Source organism: Neltuma alba, unplaced genomic scaffold (assembly GCF_004799145.2).
Source record: "Neltuma alba isolate B1F8T4 unplaced genomic scaffold, ASM479914v2 tig00012917_pilon, whole genome shotgun sequence".
Taxonomy (NCBI): domain Eukaryota; kingdom Viridiplantae; phylum Streptophyta; class Magnoliopsida; order Fabales; family Fabaceae; genus Neltuma; species Neltuma alba.
The window spans coordinates 96,702-119,740 of NW_021637284.1; the positions used below are offsets into that span (position 1 = coordinate 96,702).

The 23,039-nt window shown below is 39.5% G+C and overlaps 5 protein-coding genes across 6 annotated transcripts; 3 read left to right on the top strand and 2 right to left on the bottom strand.

Annotated features, from left to right (window-relative positions):
* Positions 1-964: 964 nt before the first annotated feature.
* On the bottom strand, positions 965-4,556 carry LOC114732522 (scarecrow-like protein 15). The gene is made up of 2 exons (XM_028919808.1): positions 4,475-4,556; positions 965-2,253 (listed from the first exon to the last, which is right to left on the bottom strand). The coding sequence occupies exons 1-2, from the start codon at positions 4,554-4,556 to the stop codon at positions 965-967; spliced, it is 1,371 nt and encodes a 456-aa protein (XP_028775641.1).
* A 2,593-nt stretch (positions 4,557-7,149) lies between these two features.
* Positions 7,150-9,753, top strand: LOC114732523 (vicilin-like seed storage protein At2g18540). Its single transcript, XM_028919809.1, is given in 6 exon segments — positions 7,150-7,450; positions 7,716-7,891; positions 8,007-8,087; positions 8,268-8,567; positions 8,663-9,170; positions 9,173-9,753. Coding segments are annotated over 6 exon segments (1,947 nt in total).
* Positions 9,754-12,560: 2,807 nt separating this feature from the next.
* Positions 12,561-14,150, top strand: LOC114732524 (vicilin-like seed storage protein At2g18540). Its single transcript, XM_028919810.1, has 4 exons — positions 12,561-12,861; positions 13,290-13,465; positions 13,581-13,661; positions 13,833-14,150. Exons 1-4 carry the CDS (start codon positions 12,561-12,563, stop codon positions 14,148-14,150), a joined length of 876 nt encoding a protein of 291 aa, XP_028775643.1.
* A 98-nt stretch (positions 14,151-14,248) lies between these two features.
* Positions 14,249-17,077, top strand: LOC114732526 (vicilin-like seed storage protein At2g18540). Its single transcript, XM_028919811.1, has 3 exons — positions 14,249-14,890; positions 15,577-16,608; positions 16,697-17,077. Exons 1-3 carry the CDS (start codon positions 14,249-14,251, stop codon positions 17,075-17,077), a joined length of 2,055 nt encoding a protein of 684 aa, XP_028775644.1.
* Positions 17,078-18,930: 1,853 nt separating this feature from the next.
* LOC114732505 (probable protein phosphatase 2C 55) lies at positions 18,931-22,721 on the bottom strand. 2 transcript variants are annotated; one of them, XM_028919779.1, is made up of 5 exons: positions 22,483-22,721; positions 21,213-21,615; positions 20,663-20,987; positions 20,060-20,209; positions 18,931-19,431 (listed from the first exon to the last, which is right to left on the bottom strand). In XM_028919779.1, the coding sequence occupies exons 2-5, from the start codon at positions 21,584-21,586 to the stop codon at positions 19,141-19,143; spliced, it is 1,140 nt and encodes a 379-aa protein (XP_028775612.1). In that variant the 5' UTR covers positions 21,587-21,615; positions 22,483-22,721; the 3' UTR covers positions 18,931-19,140. The 2 variants fall into 2 exon arrangements, with proteins under 2 accessions (XP_028775612.1, XP_028775614.1); XM_028919781.1 differs by having other exon boundaries at positions 21,213-21,593; positions 22,483-22,720.
* Between the last annotated feature and the right edge of the window lie 318 nt (positions 22,722-23,039).

The following is a 23,039-nucleotide window of genomic DNA, read 5'->3' on the forward strand; positions in this document are numbered from 1 at the left end:
CGTTTTACTTCTATTGATCCTTCCTATCTCTCAGCATTCTTTTTACATTAACAGGAGATGCCAACAACACCCTCATACCCTGATTGGTCCAGCTCTGTGCAGGTTGGGGGGGGGGGTTTCGAGATGAATTTGTTTCACTGGCTTCTATATTACGAAAGGTTTCCTGCAAGTAAATAAAGTTAACTAACAATTCGGCTTCTTATCTAGGCTTATTATGCTTTTGGAGCCACCCACCGACCTTTTTTTTTTTGGCCCCAATTGTTGCTTCGCCTGCTCCTCACCCCACCGGTATCATAGTATTTATTGATTTTGAAGTTAATCCAAGCAAGTTTTGAGATCACTCCCTCTTTTCACCATTGTTTGACTAGGTAGTCCACAAAATTTGCCATTTTTATTCCATCTCTGCCTACTCAATATCATTGTCATCTATATTAATGTGGACTTCATTTGACGGTGTAACATTACTAATTATAACATTAAACTAAATATATTATTCATTTAATGATTACCATAAAAAACACATCAAGAGAAGGAGCAGGTCTCATCCCTTCTCTCTGCATCCTCTTTGTTATTGTACCGTTGGTAAATTTGTACATACGACGCCGGCTATCTCTGTTTCTCTGTTTTTTTTTTGGTCACCCCTTTTAAACAGAGATATAAGAGAGACTCAGAAAAGGTTGAAAGCGAGTTACAATGATTGAGGATTCAGGAATAACCAGAGCTCCTCTGCCATGCAATACAATGAATCTTCTCAACTCCTGTAGACTTTCTTTCTATCTATTTTAGTTGCAAAACAGCACCAGAGCTCAATTATGTTCTGGGGTGAAGAAAACATCACTGCTTCTGCTAGAGAAACAAGAGGCATCCCCTTGGATATGCACCTTTCCTGTTTATTGTAACTGATGATAAGTTGCCTTTGCCCAGTATGATTGCCATTTGATTTGCCTAATATTAATATAACATTTTATATGTCCCTCCATGCCGGGACCCGCCGTCCTCCGCTTTCCACCGCTGCCAATATCTTCGGTCGCAACAGGAGCATTTCTATTCTCCTTATCCATTCCCCACACCCTCCCACAAGTGACGCATCCAACGACTCCAACACGACCGAGTAGAATTCTAGGCTGTTCACAACACTCCGACGAAACGACGTCGCTGTAGCGTCGTCAGCCCACCCTTCGCCGTCTACGAATACAACCACGCTTGGAGAAACCCTCCGAATATCCCCTAGAAATGCGGCTATGTTTTTTGTTGATCCCAGCCGGCGGAAGATAGTCGGGGTTAGCAGAACGGCGGCCTTCTCTCCCTCCATGAACTTGACGGCGTTCAGCAACGAAGTTTCGAAGGTTCTGAACAGCACGAACTCGATTTGGACTCGGATCCTGAGATCGCTGGCGAACTGGTTCAGGTTCTCCCTGATCAATTTGCTTTCCACGGCGTATTCTTCTGGCACGACCGCTGTGATTCGAAGGACTGGCGAGTTGATTTTACAGGACTCCGACTTCTCTGCCATCTCTTTCATAAGAGGAGCGTATTGAATGCCTAAACCGATTTCGAAGTCAATGATGTGCATGAAAGATGATCCGTGAAGGGCTTCCAGGAGTGCTTGGTTGGTGGTGAAGATGGAGAACATGGGAATTGGAGAAATTCCTGAGAAAGCTTTGAAGGTTCTGATGCTCTGAACGATTTCCACTAAGGAAGAAAGACGTGGGGTCCGGTTCGAACAGGAGAGAAGAGACTGGAGAGCGTCTTTGAAATAAAACGCAGCTCTGTGGAGGGGTTTTCCGACGGGGGATCGCAGACGTTGATTGAGCCGATCCAATATCACCTGGGCGAGCTGTAGCTGGCTCGTGTCGAAGCAATCGGCTGCTCGAATAAGTTCCTTGATCATATCAAACCCGTTGCTTTGCCAACTATGGCCATGATTGAACTGCTGAACCAAATGATCAAGGAGTTGTTTGTAATTGCAACCCATATTTTGACTCATATAAACATCTGAGAGACTCAAATCTGGGGCTTGATCAAAAGGGACCTCCTGAGAGTTGGGGAATTCCGGAAGATGTGGGACGTGAGGGTCACATGGGTTTGATTGTGGAACAGTACTCTTCAAAACGTTAGCAAGAGAGTCATCATGTAAACCCCCATCCTTCATGATGGAATCCCAATCCAGACTGTGCAAGGCATGTTCGTCCCACTCCAGAGATGAAAGTAAGGATTTGGAGAAGGAGGCTTTTGGTCGTTTTGGTTGTGGCCCTTTTTATCTTTGCGTGTGCGCCTGTAAAGCTGGTGGTGGGGTTACCGGGTACAGTCATATGGCATGCATGATATTGCATGCATGACCATCTCAGCATGAGTGAGACGGAAAGAGAGAGCGTTTTCGCCTTTCGAAAGCTTGAAGACGAAGACACTGGTTTAATTACCTTACCTTTTCTCTTTGCTTTTCTCGGTTTAAAGCTCCAAGGTTATGAGCTCCTTTGACATGATCAGCTATAAATTCACGTTTCAATCATTAATTTGATTAAGCAATTGGAAAACACATTCATTTTCAAGTCAATTAATTCAACTGAATATATGCACTGAATCAAATTAAGACAGTACGTGTCATTTGAGGGAGCATGTACGGAAGTGTTATTCAAGTTATATCTTGGTCAGTTGTTATTTTATTATTCCTATGTTCTTTGATTGCTCAGTTTAGCTGAGTTTATAATAAATTAAAGGCCGGAGGAATCACGCGTAGCCTGGCCATTGGTGCATCTATGAACAAGAATAAAAACAAAAGGCAGCCGTTAACATATCAGAGGACTTTTGCGACTGTAAAACGACAAAATAAAAGAGGTCAGGGAAGGGGAGTTAAAGGCTTAAAGCCCCATATATGGACCTAGTTAGGTCGCTTCCATATTGAAAAATGTAGGACCCACAAAAGTTTTCAACGGGCCCCAAAACAACCTAGAGCCACCAATGCTTTTATTGATCCTCAACAAAAGCTTACAGAAAGGTCCATGATTAACATCCTTGTGAGGAGCTTAATTGCTTGACTTTAGCTCTCCGTCTCATGGAAAGTTTTCTGCTATTCCTTTGCTACTAATTAATTCCAATTCAGGTGAAAAAGAACCCACCACAAGTAACAAAAGGGGCTCCCAATCTTCACGAATCAGGCGACTTTTCACTCACTGGGATTTATATATTCAGAGAGAAGCATGTATAAGATTGTAGGGAATCTGTATCCCGAAAATTCGAATCACCTTAGATTATATTTGCCTGTGCATGTTCCATTGAATCATATCGATCAGTTGGATATATACATGCATGCCTTCTATAAAGAAAAAAAACTAAAATCCGGTGCATGGAAGAAGCAGGAAAGTTAATTACCAGCTCAGGAGGGTTGGTCTGACTAGTTCGACTGTTCAATAAGGGGAAGGCAAGGTCCCGCGTACTCACCATGTTTTGGGCTCGAATCCTAGGAAGTCCCTGTCTAGGGGCGATTCCGGATTGTCTGCATCCTTTGGATGTGGGATACGGGAGAAAAATCCAAAAAATAGTTAATTACCAGCTGCTTAATTATTCTTTCTCCTATGTCTCTGTGTCAGTTTCTGGTGAATTTGCGTATTGTTATTAGTCGGTAGCTTTTTCGTTGCCCTCGTTTGACATTTAGATGCCTCTAATTCTGTCAAGGTCAAAGTTTCGAGTATTACTTTTGCCTCAGAAACACGTCATCGTATCCACGTTAATTATATAATACTGCTGCTGCTGCATCCAAGATTGACGAAGCCTGTTCACACTGGTATTTATAAAGAAGCCCCCACTTTTCACGGATAGCAAATAGCGCAGCATTTTTAAATAAACACTCCATACATATTCGCCTTTCTCTTTCCAGCTCGGCCCTCTCACTGGAAGGCCTTTCTCAGTCTCACCGTTTCGTGAAATAATTGTCAAACCACACTGATCTCTCTCTTGTAACTAACATACACAAACACGAATCCCAGGTAATTTTCTTTAACTAATTTCAAATTTTAGTTGATTAATTTGCACCCTTGCCCTTTTTAGCGACTTTTACAATACTCTCTTGCCGTGATATGCTATTAATTAAACTTCTATCAGCATGGGATTAGAGATTTAATTATGACTCAAAGGATTAACGTGAGAAAGACCACCTCTGGCTTGCAACTAAGCTATCACTCAAATTTATCATTTACAATTCTCATTGTCCAAAAAACAACTACCCCACATGATCTACAATTTATATATACCACCTATCACCCTTGACATAAGGCTTACTTCCCAGATTTGTAGAGATTAAAGAAGCTAACTAAATTACTTTAAAATATTTATATTTATTATTTTTCTCCAAACTAATTTGTTTGACTTATAGATTAATATATAATCTAATAATACATATAAATATTTCAGAAAGACCATGTAATATAAGGACTGCAGGTGGTATTTAGATTTGAAACAAGTTGTTATTCATCATTACGTGATGATGATGAGCAGTGAGAGCACTTCTTCAAGTGCAAGCTCAAAACTCTATGATCAGTCACTTTTTTCTTTTTTGCCATAATTGATCATTTCAATTATTTGGTTATGCGATAGATGTAAAGCCAACTATATTATATGAAGATTTATTATTTTTTAGTTGTATTTGCACGATTAAGTTAAGGTTGTTGATAATGTCTTCCTGAGATTCTGAATGCCTTTCTTAAATTAAATTAAGAATATCATAACTATACCTCATGTCACATGATTTTATTAAAATGAAGAAATAATGAAACTCCTGCTCCCTCAAATTTCATTTATTTTACGCAAGTTTCATGAAGTTATGTTACTCCTCTTAAGGGACAATTGTTGACAAATCATCTGAAATGTCAGTAAAGCAATTCCTTAGTTATTGACAAATAGACCAAAATTATTGGCAAAATCTCATAACTATTGACAAATTCTTGAATGGTCGATGGCGAGCTGCTCTAAATCGAGATAAGAATGAAATTTGGGGAAACAAAGCGGTAACTTGAACCAAACATAGATACATATGCACATATATATAATATACAAAATATAAAAGGGATCAAGAGCTTCAACATCCCTGTGATGAATGTAACAAGAATAATTGTATGCATCCCATCTTAAAAATTCATTTCCAGTCAAATATGAAAATTCCAAGTGAAAATGAAGGCATGGCATAGAGAAAGAAAGAACATGAATTCGTTTTGTTTTGTTTTTCAAAATATGTTTGGAATAAACACACGCGGCACTATCATCTTCTCTCGGGTTCCGCCGAGAACAAACTTTAGCGGGACCTGGCATTTGACGTGGCACAATGACGTAACGACTCTTAAGGTGGCTCCAAGATGGACCCCACTTGACGGGTTATTGTCGGATATGCATGGAAGGCTAAAGTTGTGAGGCGGAGCTTTCATGGGAGAGCGTGGAGAACACGTCCCAACAGGCCAAAGAAGGAATCAGTCCCAAACGTTACACAAATACGTCCTTTGATTTGCCTAGACAAGAGAAAACCACACTCTTCTTATTTTAAATATAAGACTCTTATAGACCGAAAGAATATATTCTATCTAAAACCGTCTATTATATACTCCTCCGGTCCTTAATATAGATGAGGTATTAAGAAATATGATTAATTTTACGTGTCATATTTCTTATAATTAACTAACTTACTAACTTCCTTAATCTAATTAAATTAGTTAAATGGGTCTTATATTAAGGATCGAGGAGTATTATGTTGATGGCCACTTTATGAGTATAATAAAGTTTGGCCACCCAACCAAAATATAAATAAATAAAGCGTCTTTACATCCATATTTGCTTCCGGAACTTGCACGCAAGCATATTAATTAATAATTTCATGGTTATACGTTTTTTGCTTGCGAACATATGTAGCCTACATGTATAATCGTATTTGATTACACGAGGAAGTGTGAAAATCATGTGACATGTATATATTATTAATGTCACATAACAAATAGTAATATAAAAGAGGGATGCATATACTTAGCGACTAAGGGAGAGCAAGAGGGAGGGAAAGCTTGAGGAACACAAAAGGGCGAGAGGATGGGATCATACAACTAAAGACGTCTCCCACCCAAATAAAATAATTAATATAATAAGGGCTGGTGGGGGATCTTCTATCCACTCCACGCCGCCCCCAAGCTTTATCATTATTATTTATACATACATCACAATGCCGGGCTTCCACCAATTACAAATACATACAATTTAACTACATGAATGAAAATACCAACGTGAGCATAGCGGAACGCTATTTCTTCTATGGGTGGTTAAGGTTTGAATTCTTATTGAAAGAGATGCTCACATTTAGTAATTGACAGTGCCTGAAATATAATTACTTCAAAGAAAAAAAGAATTACAAACATTAGGAAAGAAGCCAGTAGAACAAGCTGGAAGACAGGAAGCTTTTTTTTGGGGTACAAGAGAGGGCTAAGCCCAAATAAAAGTCGGGCTCATTAATACTCGTTAACGGCTCTGGGCCCGACACCAGTCAACTACAGAAGCCCAAAGAGAATCGTAAAAGAAGTCTGGGGATTGAATCCGTTAATCCATATTCCAAACAACTGTTTTTTCCCTCTATCTTAAGGAAAATGTACCCACAACATTTAATTCACTATTTGATGAATAATACATAATTGAGAAGAAGAAAAGCAATATTCAAAAGAAACAACTTTTCTACTTTCCAAATGTAGCACGGCTCCGCAAACAGGAAATAGGGGTGAAACAGCTCACCTGACATACAAATGGACTACGCTCCCTCGGGGCAGTCATCAAATTCACAAATTCAAGTTTTTTTTTCCTTCCTGATTTGTCAAACTCGAGTTCGGTTCATTCATAATATCACCAATTTTGAACTCGTGAGCACGAATTTCGTAACTTGCTGAGAACCTGTTATTGGGATCAGACCAAGTGAACTCAACAAATTGGATGCATCTATAGCCAGATTTTTTTTTTAAAAAAAAAAGTTGGACTCATCCAGGATAGGCATGCACTCTGCCATCTGTACAATGTCCTTACACGTGTCGAGTAACAAAAACACGTGCCACTCAAAATCTTGACGCCTCCTATAAAGAGGTAGCAGCTACGTAGCCATGGCATGTCGAAAGGCACATTGACTTGATTTCAGCTATGAAGCATCGGGCTTTGCTGGCTTCGCCATTTTCATTTCTCTGGTTCTTCTTGTTACTCGTCCTTTCCTTGTATGGGAAGGCTTCGAGATCTGAGAATGTCACGAAGGAAGAAGAGGGTCCAGTGATGAGGAAATCTCAGTGGAGAAGATTAACGAGCACTGAATACGGAGAGGTGTCTGCCATTGACGTCAAAGATGGACAAAGATCGCCCTTTCATCTTCAGTTCTTTACGCTCGAACCCAACTCTCTCTTCCTCCCTGTTCTTCTCCATGCGGACATGCTCTTCTATGTTCGCACAGGTACCTTCCTCCACTTTGGTTCTCTATTCTGAACTTGTTTTCCTCTAGTTGTTACCTTCGGGCGCATTTCATTTTTCACTCGTACGCTAATTTAATATTCTAAGCTCTTTTAATTTCTTTACTGTTATAGTAGCAGAAAGAAGTTCCTCTTTGCCTTTCATTGTGCACTGTACAACAATATTTTAATTTTTCAATCCCCATTTCAGAGCGTGTGGCATGATATGAATTAACCTGACCCCCACGTTGGTGATTGTCTGAGTTTCAGGGAGTGGAAAGCTTACTTGGGCATATGATGGTGATACCGAAACCATAAATCTACGTCAAGGTGACATCTGCATGATTGGAACAGGTTTTGTTTTCTATTTACAGAGCAGCTCGGAGTCAGAAAGACAGAAACTTCGGATTTTCGCAGCTTTCCCCAACTCGGTTGATAACCATTACGTAAGATCAGCTTCTCATAGTGTCCACATATGTCCTTTCATTGAAGTCACATTTCTGTACTGATGAAGTTCCTAAGCGCTGTTAGCTGTTTGTTCAACCTGAACCGTGAACGCAGGACCCAGCGATCGGTGCCTATTCGAGAATCAATGAACTGGTCGGAGGCTTCAACCAAAAAATCATGCAAGCAGCTTTTGGGGTATATAAATATAACTAAATCTCTAAAAATAGAGCTGATGAGAATGCACAAAGTAAATATTCAGATACAGATTTTATCAAGCTTTAGCAAAGGAAACAAGTAGTCTATTGTTATATTTCTCAGGAGCTGGCTTAGTTATTGATCAAAACCGCGATCGTTGGCGTTTTTTAATTTTTGAAGGTGCCGGAGGAGCTGGCCGCAATAATTTCAAACAAAACTGAGACCCCTGCAATAGTGCATGCAGTGTCAACTAAGAAAAAGGAAATGTTAGAATGGGAGGCTTGGATTCTAAACAGAGTCTTAGGTGGTGAGATTGGCACTGGCGTGTCCTCCAACTATAATAAACCTCGTACAATTAACGTTTTTGACAAAGATCCTGATTTTAAGAACTGTCATGGGTGGAGCCTCATGGTGACCCAAAAAAATTTGAAATCATTGGAGCAGATCAACATTGGCCTCCTGATGGTTAATTTGACGGCGGTTAGTGATTCACATTCATTTGTGTTAAGCTTTCAGGCTGTTTGTTTTTGTTATATTAATTAACTCATTTTCTGGGTAATGACTATATAAACAAGGGAGCAATGATGGGGCCACACTGGAATCCACTGGCAACGGAGATAGCAATGGTATTGGAAGGGGAAGGCATGGTTCGTGTGGTATGTGGGAACAGCAACATGGACAAGTCGAAATGCCAAAACATGAGGTTCAAGGTGAAGAAGGGAGATGTGTTCATGGTTCCTAGGTTTCATCCAATGGCTCAGATGTCTTTCAACAATGACTCTCTGGTTTTTCTGGGCTTTAGCACCACAATGAAGAAGACATATCCTCAATTTTTATTGGGAAAGAGGTCGGTACTGCACATTATAGATAAGCGCATACTGGCTACGTCTTTCAATGTGAGTGACAGAACGATTAAGCAGCTTTTGAAATCGGAGGCGGGATCCATCATATTGGGGTGTCTATCATGCGCAGAGGAAGAGGAAAGGATCATGATAGAAGAAGCCAAAAGGAGGGAAGAGGAGAAGAGGAGAGAAGAGGAGGAAGCAAGGAAACGAGAAGAGGAGAAAAAGAGAGAGGAGGAGGAAAGGAAAGAGAAGAGGAAGAAGCTAGAAGGAGAGAGGAGGAGGAAGCAAGGAAAAGAGAAGAGGAAGAAGCTAGAAGGAGAGAGGAGGAGGAAGCAAGGAAAAGAGAAGAGGAAGAAGCTAAACGAGAAGAGGAGGAAAGGAAAAGAGAAGAGGAAGAAGCTAGAAGGAGAGAGGAGGAGGAAGCAAGGAAAAGAGAAGAGGAAGAAGCTAAACGAGAAGAGGAGGAAAGGAAAAGAGAAGAGGAAGAAGCTAGAAGGAGAGAGGAGGAGGAAACAAGGAAACGAGAAGAGGAAGAAGCTAGAAGGAGAGAGGAGGAGGAAGCAAGGAAACGAGAAGAGGAGGCAAGGAAAGGGGCAGAGGAAGAAGCCAGAAGGAGAGAAGAGGAGGCAAGGAGAGAGGAAGAAGAAGCCAGAAGGAGAGAGGCAGAGGAAGAAGCCAGAAGGAGAGAGAGGAGGCAAGGAGAGAGGCAGAGGAAGAAGCCAGAAGGAGAGAGGAGGAGGAAGGCCCAGGAAGTGAAGGAGAGGAAGAAATCAGAAGGATGCGTCTGTATTAATTGCAATAGAGGAATTAAGAGGGTTTAAGGAGGTCTCCACTGTACTCCACTCCGAAATTGAAATAAACAAACAAATAAGCCTGGTGTGTGCTCGTGTGTGCGCGCGCGCGCGAGAGAGAGAGAGAGGATGCAATGAATGTTTAAATTTTAAGAAAGAGATGGTAGTTGGGTATCTTCTATCCACTCTATGTGGCGATGACACTAACCCGAAGTTTCTATAATTAATTATGCATTATGCTGTTGCTGTGATTTGGGCTTTCATAAAGTCGGTCAGTCTAAGCTTGATTAGGAGATGTGGATTTAAGTTTAATACTACTCCCGGTCTTGGTCTTACGTATAAACGAAATCTTATAATTAAGATTATACGCATATTTTCATGTTTTTCCAATTACAAGAAGTTCAACACCCAGACGATGGACAAGAAGCACACGTCTATAGAGTGAAGTGTCAGAAACCAAACCATTAAAGTCAAAATCTAATATGATCAATGACCTGAGCTGCTGGGGACGGGATGGGCAAGACACCACAGATCTGGCCTTTCAGATCTTAACATACCTCTGCTTCCCGAACCTAATGCCGATGAAGTGGGACGGGAGTGAAGGATTACGGTGCCATCTATGAATGATAACCAAAGCTCACCTAACTGCCACTCACTGTGCTCTCAATCTACGGAAAATTTCTGTCAATAGCTCTTTGTTCATTTTGATTTTGACCAAAATTAAACAATCCATTCTCCCAACCTTGTTAATAAACGCATGACATTAAACCACCCAGCAAGAGACGTTGTGGGAATTAATTGAGGACCACCATCATAATTCACTTTTCTTATGCAGTATGGTTATATTAAGCCGTTCTCTGGACCCTTGAGCATCGAAATGAAAAGGGCAATATGAGAATTAGTCCACCATAATTTTTGGACTACAAGAATTCAAAATGTTCTCATTCCACTTCTCATATTCATGCAGTATAAGAATCAGGCTAACCTGACTACATTAGCCATCACAGGTGACTAAACACAGAAGTGCTCTTGCCATTGCCTATTCCCCGGCCTAATCTTTGAGTCGTTAGATCAACACCCTTCATGAGCATGATTGCTGTTACAGAGAAATATCAAGCAAAGGTGACAGATATTTTGGTTTAATGGTAGAAGCCGACGCCGTATGAGACTCTTTGCAGCCAAAATAGCTTTGTTAATGCGCTGAGTATCATCAAGATCCAAGCCTCCTATTTTCTTATCATAACGCAACTTCCTCCGACGTAAAAGATTAATTCTATAGCTATCGTAGAAAAAATGGCCATTTTCATGTCGATGGCATGGCACCAGGGAAGCATATCAGGACATGGGATATAGTAGCACAGAAGTTAAAATCGGCTTTATCAAGGCTAATTTTCCTGCTTGGGGCAGTAACAAAGATTCTCAAGCTTGGAGCATTTTGTCTAACTTATCCATGACCTCTTGAAACAGTGATGATTTGTCCCTGTCTTCATCAACATACGCAACCAAGTATTTCCCAAATCCTATATGCAAGCTCGAGAACCTAAGTGGTCTGCAAGCTCGAGAACCTAAGAGGTCTGCAAGTTCTTTTTTCCTATCATGATTCACACATGGGACATGAACGGGAGACTACCAGCCATTCTTGGAAATCAATTCTATAGCCGGATAAGTCAACCTCACATGCTGAAGATGGAATTCACCTGATTTTATCTCCTTGAAATTTTATTAACAAAGTTTCAACACTTTAGTTATTTCTAATAATAGTATGATGAATGTATTATTTAATCAACAATCATATATTTATTTATAGAAATATGAAACTTATTGTATTATTATTATATTTGGGTTTGAATTATTAATTCCGTCCTTGTATTATTATTATATTTGGATTTGAATTACTAATTCCGTCCTTAAATATTAACTTGAAACAATTCAATTCTTACGGTCTTTTAACTTACTCTAACTTCGTTTCTATAATTCTTGAACTCTTCAATAAATTATTAAGAATGAATTGTACTGAATCAAAATTTATGAATAAATCCATTGAAAGAAAATTATGAATTAGTCGTTACGCTATTCTAAATTTGTATTTAAACTTATTTATTTTGGAAAAAATCAAGCAAAGAGCAAAGATCTTCATTACGAAGCTGTTACTTGACACTTGACAGGCGGGTGCCTCAAGATCTTCACTTTATCTCTTCACTTTCCTCTTGATAGAAGATTTCTCCTACGTAGTTTGAGGAGCCTGGCTTTTATCATGTAGCTTTCCTTTTCTCCTCTGCATACTTGTTTTAGGGGGGGAAAAAAAGATTAAGAAATTGTATATATCCACAATATTGTTCTGCAAACAGAAAATATGGGATGAAACAACTGGACTGGCATCCTAAATGGACTACCCTCCCCAGTCGCACCCATGAAAATGACAGATTCAAGTTTTTGCGCCTTGAGTTGTCAATATTCAAGGTCTGTTCCTTTCTTAATTTCATCAAGTTATAACTGAGGGTACGAAATTTCATGGTTACCTCGGTTTTTTGTTTTTTGTTTTTTAAATAATTCCAGCGATGTTATAATGAGTTGTTCAGAATATCGTCAGGAAGCTAATCCATAAATTAGATTAGATTTGGGATCACAGTGAGTAAACTCAACAACTTGAATTCACAGACGGCATGGCAAGGAAAAATGTAAGTTGGACTCATGCAGTATAGGCATGCAGTCTGCCATTTGTACAATCTATTTGTACGTGTCGAGCAACAAGAACACGTGCCATTCAAAATTCTGACACTCTTCCTATATAGAGCATGCTACTTTTGGTAAGCCCGAAAGCAAACTGAATTTCAGAAATGAAGCATCAAAGAGCTTTCCTGGCTTCGCCATTTTCATTTCTCTGGTTCTTCTTGCTACTCACCCTTTCCTTTTATGGGAAGGTTTCGAGTTCTGATAATTCCGCGAAGGACGAGAGTCCAGTGATGGGGAAATCTGAGTGGAGAACAATAACAAGCACTGAATATGGTGAGGTGTCTGCCATTGACGTCAAAGATGGACACAGACTACCCTTCCATCTTCAGTTCTTTAAACTCGAACCCAACTCTCTCTTCCTTCCTGTTCTTCTTCATGCAGACATGCTCTTCTATGTTCACACAGGTACCTTCCTCGATTTAGGCTCTTTATTTTCATCCTAATTTTGCTTTTATCTATCTTCCTTTGGGCATATTTCATTCTTCACTCATACCCAAATAATATTCTAAGCTTTTTTCTTTACTAAAACAGTCAACAATGTTTGGACTTCAGTGATCTAAAATTGCCAACCGGTAATAACGACTGACATTTACTGATAATACAATTTTAATTCAGTAGAACTCTCATTTTTTGCACGAAAGACTTGTTTTTGAGGATATGCTAGTATCGTTACCACGAACTTGAACTCCGAAACTCAGTAATCTCATTTGGATGAAGATAGTGACGGCTTTGATACCTGCCAAAGGCAAAATAGAAGAACTCGGCCCCTTTTCAAGAGCACGAGACATGGCATGAACTAACCTCATCACAACGTTGATTTGCCTGAGTTTCAGGGAGTGGAAGGCTGATTTGGGCATATGATGGCAATAGTAAAACGATAAATCTACGTCAAGGTGACATCTGCATGCTTGGAGCAGGTTTTGTTTTCTATTTACAGAGCAACTTGGAGGCACAAAGACAGAGACTTCGGATTTTCGCAATTTTCCCCAACTCCATTCATAACCATTACGTAAGATCGGCTTCTCAAGTTGTCCAGACGTCATTTAATTGAACTTACATAAATTCTACTAACGAAGTCCCTAATGCTTTGTTAGCTGTTTCTTTAACCTGAACCGTGAACACAGGACCCAGCAATTGGTGCTTATTCCAGAATCAGTGAACTGGTCGGAGGCTTCGATCAGAAAATCATGCAAGCAGCTTTTGGGGTATCTATATAACTAAATCTCTAAATTGAATTAATCAAAAAGCAGAAAGGAAAATTTAAATACAGATTTTTATTAAGTTCTAGCAGAGCACAAGTAGTCTATTCTCACATGAGCTGGCACAGTTGTTAATCACGGGCAATCGTTGGTGGTGTTTTTTTTTTTTTTGGGAAGGTGCCGGAAGAACTGGCTGCAGAAATTTCAGAGAAAACTAAGACCCCTGCAATAGTGCATGCTGTTTCGAAGGAGAAGAACAATATATTGAAATTGGAGGCTTGGATTCTAAACGGAGTATTTGGTGGTGAGACTGCCATTGACGTGTCCTCCAACAACAATAAACCCGGGAAATATAACGTTTTTGACAAACAACCTGATTTTAAAAACCGTTATGGATGGAGCCTCATGGTGACCCAAAAACATTTGAAATCATTAAAACATATCAACATTGGCTTCCTGATGGTGAATTTGACCGCGGTTAGTGGTTCAACTTAATTTGGTTTTCCTTTTCGGTTGAACTTTTGTGTTTGATTTTTTTTTATTTTAATGTTAACTAAAATTCTGGGTGACAATTAATAAACAAGGGAGCAATGATGGGGCCACATTGGAATCCACTGGCAACAGAGATAGCAGTGGTATTGGAAGGGGAAGGCATGGTTCGTGTGGTATGCGGGAGCAGCAATATGGACAAGTTTAAATGCCAAAACACAAGGTTTAAGGTGAAGCAGGGTGATTTTTTCATGGTACCTAGGTTTCGTCCAATGGCTCAGATGTCTTTCAACAATGACTCTCTCGTTTTTCTGGGCTTTAGTACCACAACGAAGAAGACCTATCCTCAATTTTTGGCGGGAAAGAGATCAGTGCTACAGACCATAGATAAGCACATATTGGCTGCATCTTTCAATGTGAGCGACACAACAATAAAGCAACTTTTGCATTCTCAGGAAGGACCCATCATATTAGAGTGTGGATCATGTGCAGAGGAAGAGGAAAAGATCATGATAGAGGAAGCCAAAGAGAGGGAAGAGGAAATAAGGAGAGAAGAGCAGGACAGGAGACGGGGTGAAGAGGAAACTAAAAGGAAAGAAGAGCAAAAAAAGAGACAAGAGGAGGAAGCGAGAAAAAGAGAAGAGGAGAAAAGAAGACCGGAAGAGGAAGCTAAAAAGAGAGCAGAGGAGGAAGCCCAAAGGAAAGAACAAGAGAAAATGAGAGAGGAGGAAGAAGCTAAGAGACAGGCAGAAGAAAAGCAAAAAAGGAAGGAAGATCAGAGAAGAGAAAAAGAAGAAGAAAAGGCAAAGAAAGAGCAAGAAGAGGCAAAGAGAAAACAAGAAAAAAAGGAGGAAGAAAGAAGGAGGGAAAAAGAAACGGAAAGAAGGCAACAAGATGAAGAGGCAAAAGAGAAGCAAGAACAAGCCAGAAGACGGAAAAAAGGAGAAGCGGAAAGGGAGCAAGAGCGTGCTAGAAAGGAACAAAAAGAAAGAGAAAGAAGGCGTCAAAAAGAAGAGCAAGAACAAGCTAAAAGACAACAAGAAGAAGCGGCAAAAAAGGAGCAGAAACAAGAAGAAAGGGAAAGGAAGTGTCAACAAGAAGTAAAATACGAGGAAGAACAAGCTAGAAGAGAGGAAGAAGCAGCAGCAAAGATGGAAGAGGAGCAAGCTAAAAAGGAACAAGAAGAAAGGGAAAGAAAGTATCAAAAAGAAGTTAAAAAGGAGGAAGAACAAGCTAAAAAAATGCAAGTAAAAGAAGCAGAAACAGAGCAGAAACGAGCTAGACAGGAACAAAAAAGGGAAAGGAGAGATCAACAAGAAGAAGCAGAAAGGGAGCAAGAGCGAGCTAGAAAGGAACAAGAAGAAAAAGAAAGAAGGCGTCAAAAGAAGAGCAAGAACAAGTTAAAAAGGAACAAGAAGAAAGGAAAAGAAAGCGTCAACAACAAGAAGCTAAAGAGGAGGAAGAACAAGCTAGAAGAGAGCAAGAAGAAGAAGCAGAAACAGAGCAGGAACGAGCTAAAAAGGAACAAGAAGAAATGAAAAGAAAGCACCAACAAGAAGAAGCTAAAAAAGAAGAACAAGCTAGAAGAGAGCAAGGAGAAGAAGCAGAAATAGAGCAGGAACGAGCTAAAAAGAAACAAGAAAGGGAAAGGAAGTATCAACAAGAAGAAGCTAGAGAGGAGGAAGAACAAGCTAAAAGAAAGCAAGAAGAAGAAGCAGAAATAGAGCAGAAACGAGCTAGAGGAGAGCAAGAAGAAAGGGAAAGGAGGCATCAACAAGAAGAAGTGAAAGAGGAGCAAGAACAAGCCAGAAAACAAGAAGAAGAAGCAAAAAGGGAGAAGGAACAAGAAGAAAAGGAAAGAAAGCGTCAACAAGCTAAAAGAGAAGAAGAACAAGTTAGGAAAGAGCTAGAAGAAGAAGCAGAAAGAGAGCAAGAACGAACTAAAAAGGAACAAGCAGAAAGGAAAAGGAAGTATCAACAAGAAAAAGCTAAAGATAAGGAAGAACAAGCTAGAGGAGAGCAAGAAGAAGAAGCAGAAATAGAGCAGGAACAAGCTAAAAAGAAACAAGAAGAGAGGGAAAGAAAGCATCAGCAACAAGAAGAAGAAGAAAAGAAAGAACAAGCTAGCAAACGACAAGAAGAAAAGGCAGAAAGGGAGCAAGGGCAAGCTAGAAAGGAACAAAAAGAAAAGGAAGGAAGGCGTCAGCAGGATGAAGAAGAAGAGCTACAAGAACAAGCTAGGAGACAACAAGAGGAAGAAGCAAAAAAGGAGCAGAAGCAAGGTAGAAAAGAAAAAGAAAAAAGAAAAAGGAGGCATCAAACAGAAGAAGTAGAAGAAGAGCAAGAACAAGTGAGAAGACATCAAGAAGAAGAAGCAACCGAGGAACAAGAGCATGGTAGAAAAGAACAAGAAGAAAGGGAAAGGAGGCAACAAAAGGAAGAAGCAAAACAAATGCAAGGACAAGCAAGGGGATACAAAGAAAAGGAATTGAAAAAGGAGCAAGAGCGAGCTAGACAAGAACAAAAAGAAAGAGAAAGGACGCATCAACAAGAAGAAGCAAAAGAGAAGCAAGAACAAGCCAGAAGACAGCAAGAAGAGGAAGCGGAAAAGGAGCAAGACCAAGCTAGAAAGGAACAAGAAGAAAGGGAAAGGACATGTCAAAAAGAAGAGCAAGAGCAAGACAAATGACAACGTGAAGAAGAAGCAGAAAAGGAGCAAAAGCAAGCTAGAAAGGAACAAGAAGAAAGGGAAAGGAGGCATCAACATGATGAAGCAAAAGAGGAGTAAGAATAAGCCAGAAGGCAACAACAAGAAGAAGCAGAGAAGGAGCAAGAGCAAGCCAGAAATGAACAAGGAGAAAAGAAAAGGAGACGTTCACAAAAACAAGCTAAAATTGAAGAAGAGCAGGCTAGAAGAAAGCGAGAAGAAGTAGAAATAGAGAAGGAACAGTTTAAAAAAGAACAAGAAGAAAGAGAAAGAAAGCGTCAACAAGAGGAGGAGTTGGGGAAAGAACAATCTAGCAGACAGTAAGAAGAAAAGGCAGAATAGGAGCAAGGACAAGCTAGAAAGGAAGAAGAAGAAAAAGGAAAGAAGGCAGCAACAGGAAGAAGAACAAGAGGTACTGCAAGAGCAAATTAAGAGACAATAAGAAGAAGAAAAAAAGGGAGCAAAAGTGAGGTAGAAAGGAACAAGAAGGAAGGGAAAAGAAGCGTCAACAATAAGATGTAGAAGAGGAGCAACATAAGCTAGGAGCCAGCAAGAAGCAAAAGCAAGTCAGAGAGGAAGAAGAAAGAAGGCATCGTCAAGAAGCAAAAGAGGAGCAAGAGCAAGCTATGGGACAGCAACAAGTGAAAGCAAAAAAGGAGCATAAGCACGCTAGAAAGGACCATGAAGAAAGAAAAAGGAGGTATAAAAAAAGAAGCATAAAAGGAACATAAACAAGCTAGAAGACAGCAAGAAGATGGAGAAGCAGGAAGGTTAACAAGAGCAAGATAAAAAAATAAATAAAAAATGAAGCTGAGATAAATGCATCATATATTGTTATTACTAGGTTTGGGTGGTTTCATGCATTGCAAGTAATAGAAGAATTAACTGTGCGGTTTATACCGCTTCTTTTCTATTGATATTAACTGTCTATTTCATTTTTATTTAGGGTCATGGCATGTGATGCGAGTCATAGTAGAGCATGAAAAACAACGAGATTTCAGGGGATTATAAAAGATAGACATAGTCTAACATATAAATGCAAGATTTCTTGATTTTTGGTGTCCAAATAAGTAATACTGACTGACGTTCATTATATATTTGAGAGTACACGCATTTCGTAAATCCTCAAAATTCTAAGGAAACTAAGAAATTTATACTAGTTTGTTCACTAAGATGATTAAAATTTAACAGTAATTTTTTTTGGGGTCAACTTGTTCCTCAAATTCATTTGTTTTAATTATTTTTTTACCTTTTAGTATGTGGGGTATTTATTATTAAACATTTCAAAATGATTCTTTAAATTTATTATTAGTGTTTCGAAATATTCTTTTATTAAGGATATAGACATACTAGGATAGGAATTACAAGCGATAACTCAAATGTCAAAAATAAATTAATATTACTTAACAAAATTAAAGGGAAAGAATATCTTTTCTCGGCGATTGATTTAACTTTTAAACTCAAAACAACTCATTCCTTGTATTTTTTATATTTTCTTAACTCAAAACTCAATCCCTATTGTTACTTGACTCGATAAAATTATGATTCAGTCATAATAAATCAAAGTTCACACTAACGGGGTTGAATTTAGCAGAAAAGGCTAATTACTCACAATATATCAAATCAATATTCGAATGCCTATTAAAAAAAGCACTTACAATTAGTACCCGACGATATCTCTAATAGAATGATACATATCCTAAAAAAATCAAAGTTCACAAACTAAATGGATAATGAGGGGAGAGTTTGAGAACTAAAAATTATATTTTCCTTCAATTTAGTAACATGTCAACGTAATGGAATATAGATGTTCAGCTTCTTTTCAAATCAAATACTCAAGACGTCTGCAAAAATGAGGTACCTGAAAAAGATTAGAAAACTTTTATCCCCTTCAAGTCTATCAACTACCTAGCTCCTTGGCCTGTGTCAAAAAAGTTTTACTCTGGATATAGTCAGACGCACGGGATCCAGTATCTAGTTTAGGCAGTCTGCTTACTTGCCCACAGGAAATTAGTGCATAATAGTATAACTAAGCTTCCGTTGCAGTTTTTCTAGCATGCGGCGGGATCAGAGAAGGGCATGAAACGTAACGGCCTTTCAAGAAATTAAACAACAAAATTGTTCATGTTCAACACTAGCAACTCCAATTCAAGTGAAAAAATACAAGTAGAGAGGACCATGCAGGTCAAAAGGGGAAACTAATGTTGGACTGGGCTAGCTGAATAGCAACTAAACATATATGACTATACAGGCTAAGGTAAAAGTAAGGATTAGAGATATACTCACGCACTAATTGTGCTCTGTTATGTACGATACAACAACTGTAATGTCATCAAGCTTGCCACCATAATAGCGGAACCCAGCCTCTTGAGCGGCAGCCGAAAATGGTGTCTGCCGATTCTGGTCCAGTGCCCTGTGACGAGCTAGTGCTGCTATCTTCTGAGCAGCAATTTGGGGTTCTAGCCTGTCCCTTACTGCCTCTACAACAATCCCAGTAATCTCATTGTAGTACAAATTGTCAAACAGTCCATCGGTACCAGCAATGACAACATCTCCCGGGGCAACAGGGATCGTAAAAACCTGGATACATTATTGCAGAAGATATGCTAAGTTCAGTGTCAAATATTCCCCAAATTTTAGGAAGACATAAGCTTCATCTCGCTGCAGGGCCTCTTAGGGGATAACCGTAGGATCATAGTTCCTGGGAGCAAACCAGAGCTCCTCAGACGGTATCTTAAGGGTCTGTTCTGTACGGGGGAAACTATACTGGGCGAAAAAGACTAGAGCTCATTTGAGATTTGAAATAATAATCATCTCATACGTACTTGGAACGGTGGTAGCGAGGGATAATTATAAATGAGATGCACCTTACTTCTATCAATTGAAATGTCTTACAATGTCACTCCTCTCTCTAGTTTCCACCCGTCCCACCAGACACAGACTAGCCTCCAAAAGAAAAATTCTTATCCAAAAGACTATCATCTTACATGCCAAATTTTTTTCCTCGGTTTCCTCCATATATTAACTACTAACCATGACATTGGTCAAAGAGTTGGGTTACTGTGCTCCATAATGACAGCGGCCCGTGCCATGGAAATAATGCAATGAAAATTTGTATCGGTAATGTGTACAATACTCCCTAAAAATAGTACAGAAGTCAAGCCAACAAAAGGTGAATCTCAAGAGTGATGCTAGCCGGTGAGTTTACCTCGCCAGAGCTAGGTAGATCGCCTCCATTGCCACTCTCCAATTGATATGTAAAATTAAAGCCATGCTGTTGAAATTGGGACTTGAAAATGGTGTGTCCATCTCTAACCACAACGAATCCACTGTCACCCAGATTAATAGCATGTAGTCCCTGGACCATGAAGCCAAACATGATAAGAATAAATCAGCTGATGTTACTCTTTTAACTCAAGAAAAGACACTGCCCCAGTTTACTTGTAAATATAATCTGATGGAACGCCGGAATAAATGCTCTTCAGTCAGTCAAGACGCAGACTCAACATGATTAATCAATCTTGAGAAATTAAGCATATTAGATTATGCGTATGCAGTCATTCTCTTTTTATGCTCGCCCTGTATTAGTTCCATTATGCTTCTGTTGTTACTCTAAAAAAATTTTGCTTTCTTCATGCATGCATATTGTTCTTGGGTTCATTTTTTATCTCTAGTATAAAAAAGCTAAAAATGCTCTCATTCCTCCCCATTTGTAGTCTCGTTAATTTGTTCAAGAAAAAAATGGAGAACATACGGCTTGTGAAAGCGTATGCAAACACACACACACACACATGTATATATAAAATCAAACCTCCTCAGTAAGGGCAATGATACAAGCTGTTGATGAACCCTTGGCCTTTGTACTTGAGTGAGCCCTCTCCAACACCCTCAACGGATTGATAGAACCTTGTGGTTCCTCCTGAATTGCTCTTACTGAATTAGACATAAGTTCACGGGCAAAAATTCCTGCATTAACTCCAACATCTGCCCAGCCTCCTACACCATCTGCAACACCGATTGCTTGTCTGTCTGAACAAATAAAATGAGCATCCTCTCCACCCGTCTCCTCCTTAGCTGGATGAGGTAGGTAGCATGATCCTGAAACCAGCTTCAAGGTCCTCTCTCTTCCAATGGGTCTGAAAGTAAAATCTCTCAGAACATGTCAGTTTTGACAGTGCCTTTGTGTGTGTGTGTGTTTCTTTTTTTTTTTTGGGGGGGGGGGGGGGGGATAATCACAGCATTCTTCCTTCATTGACGAAGCCACGCATTTAACTGGTCACAATTTAACATAAAGCATGTTGCACTCCCATGGAAAATCACTTAAAGAGTCAGCAAAAAGTAAAGAGTAAAAGATCACATACTGCTCAAGAGAAAGGGAAGAATTTGCAAGCTGGTCATCAGGAGTGCTGCCATCACATGACACTTCTTGTGCCGGCCCTGCTGAGAAGCAAGCAGGAGAGGTAACAGAGAAATTCTTCAGCCATGGCCCATGACGCAAGCTAGAGTTCTGCTTCCTCCAATTAGCATGAAAAACAGAATATCGAGAACTTAGAGGACGATACAACGGTTCTGGCCTTCTAATATCGACATTAGCTCGCAGGCAACCTTTACGGCTTCTGTCTTTGAAGTAAACACCAGTATGCTTTGTGACGATGTCCAGTGCACTGCTGCAACTTGTGGCGATATCATCCACGTAGATATCACCCAAGAAAGCTTTGGAAGTTGAAGCAGCCATTGATTCTCTTGAAGGACAGCAAGTAATGTCTGATAAGAATGAAGGTGAATGTAGTAAGAAAAGAGAAAAGGCTGAATTTCTGCACAACGATCCTAGCACCGCTTGATGCCAACTTATTGCTTTTTGAATACAATAGTAAAAGGTAGCATTTAGGCTGAGAGAATGCCAGGAGTCATCTTTTTCCTTGTGTAAAGTTTTTCTTAATTCAGTTTCTCTCCAAACCTTGTGTGTTACTTAGACCGCAATGTCTTTCATTCTATCTTTCCCTTCCCAAGTCGGAAACTCCCCACCAGGCCTTACCAGGAGAATTTCAATCGTCCAATTCAGGAAAAAGAGGAAAAATATATAAGTGTTCTGACCTATTTTTGGGAGAATTTAAATTTTATTAATTGTCAAGACCAATGAAAATTGATGTTAATTCATTGGTATTTTATAGGATTTGAACTTGAACTTGTGATGCTAGTACTTTAATAGGATTTCACCATTCTTGGAGAGGAAAAAGTGCCAAGTATTTGGATTTATTTAGAGTTAGTTTCCAAGAATTCATTGCCCACGGGGGGCAAAAGTTTCGAGAGTTCAGCTAAGCTAAGAATCTACTACAATTCCTTTCCTTTCAATTTCTATCCGCGTAATTTTGAAATGGCACTGTTTCATTTATAATGTATTGTGCCCGATAAAATCACTTCATAATTCCTACACCGACTGCTGTTTATGGAAGCGAAATTCTCATAAATAAAAAGCAAGATGGATAAAGAAAAACGCAATGTATCAAGAGGGAAATAAGTAATGAGTAGCATCAAATAAAAAGAAGCTAATGAGGGAAGAAAGCAACTTTATGCAAGAACAGTGGAGGAGAGGATTTGAGAGGGAATTTGAAGAGTGATGAGTAGGCTTACCAGATAAGGAAGTGAGGAAACGCGCTATAAATAGAGCAGAAGAGGGAATTTTCGGAAGAAAGCTTCGAAGATAGGCAGAACTGGATCTTCTTAATCTCCTGCACCTCGCTAGGTCCACAGACGCCGAAACGAAAAAATGGGAGGGAGATAAGAGTTTCAAGTTTCAATTGAATGGTGCCTACGTCGCTATTTCCTTCGTGTCTCGCGTCGTGTGTGCCGCCCAATTGTCCCATTATCATTTATCGGGATATAATTCCCATTTCCACCGTAAAAAATACAATAATTCGATTCTCAAAAACATTTCCTTCTCTTGGCCTGTCCCCTCATGGAGTACGCATTGACAAACTTCAAAGCCCTCCTCCTTCTTCTGTTGGTTGGAAAATTGACATGTATTAGGAAAATAATACAAATAAAGACCTCCTAATATATAAAATTATAATTTGGGATTGTAAATTTAAAAAATAATAAATAAGGACCCGATCTTTCTTTTTACAAATATGAAATCATGATAAAATGTCTGAAATATCCATCAGCCAAATAACGAGTTCACTTTAGTG

Bases quoted from the DNA above. Each gene is read 5' to 3' on its own strand.
- LOC114732524 (XM_028919810.1), top strand. From the start codon at position 12,561: ATGAAGCATCAAAGAGCTTTCCTGGCTTCGCCATTTTCATTTCTCTGG. The intron at 12,862-13,289 runs GTACCTTCCTCG...CCTGAGTTTCAG, and splicing joins GCTCTTCTATGTTCACACAG to GGAGTGGAAGGCTGATTTGG. The intron at 13,662-13,832 runs GTATCTATATAA...TTTTTTGGGAAG, and splicing joins TCATGCAAGCAGCTTTTGGG to GTGCCGGAAGAACTGGCTGC.
- LOC114732522 (XM_028919808.1), bottom strand. From the start codon at position 4,556: ATGGCAAAAAAGAAAAAAGTGACTGATCATAGAGTTTTGAGCTTGCAC. The intron at 2,254-4,474 runs GTAATGATGAAT...AAAGATAAAAAG, and splicing joins TCACTGCTCATCATCATCAC to GGCCACAACCAAAACGACCA.
- LOC114732526 (XM_028919811.1), top strand. From the start codon at position 14,249: ATGGGGCCACATTGGAATCCACTGGCAACAGAGATAGCAGTGGTATTG. The intron at 14,891-15,576 runs GCAGAAGAAAAG...AGGAAAAGAAAG, and splicing joins AGGAAGAAGCTAAGAGACAG to CGTCAACAACAAGAAGCTAA. The intron at 16,609-16,696 runs GCAAGGGGATAC...CGCATCAACAAG, and splicing joins CAAAACAAATGCAAGGACAA to AAGAAGCAAAAGAGAAGCAA.
- LOC114732505 (XM_028919779.1), bottom strand. From the start codon at position 21,586: ATGGCTGCTTCAACTTCCAAAGCTTTCTTGGGTGATATCTACGTGGAT. The intron at 20,210-20,662 runs GTTTGATTTTAT...TTCATGGTCCAG, and splicing joins TCATTGCCCTTACTGAGGAG to GGACTACATGCTATTAATCT. The intron at 19,432-20,059 runs GTAAACTCACCG...TAATGTATCCAG, and splicing joins ATCTACCTAGCTCTGGCGAG to GTTTTTACGATCCCTGTTGC.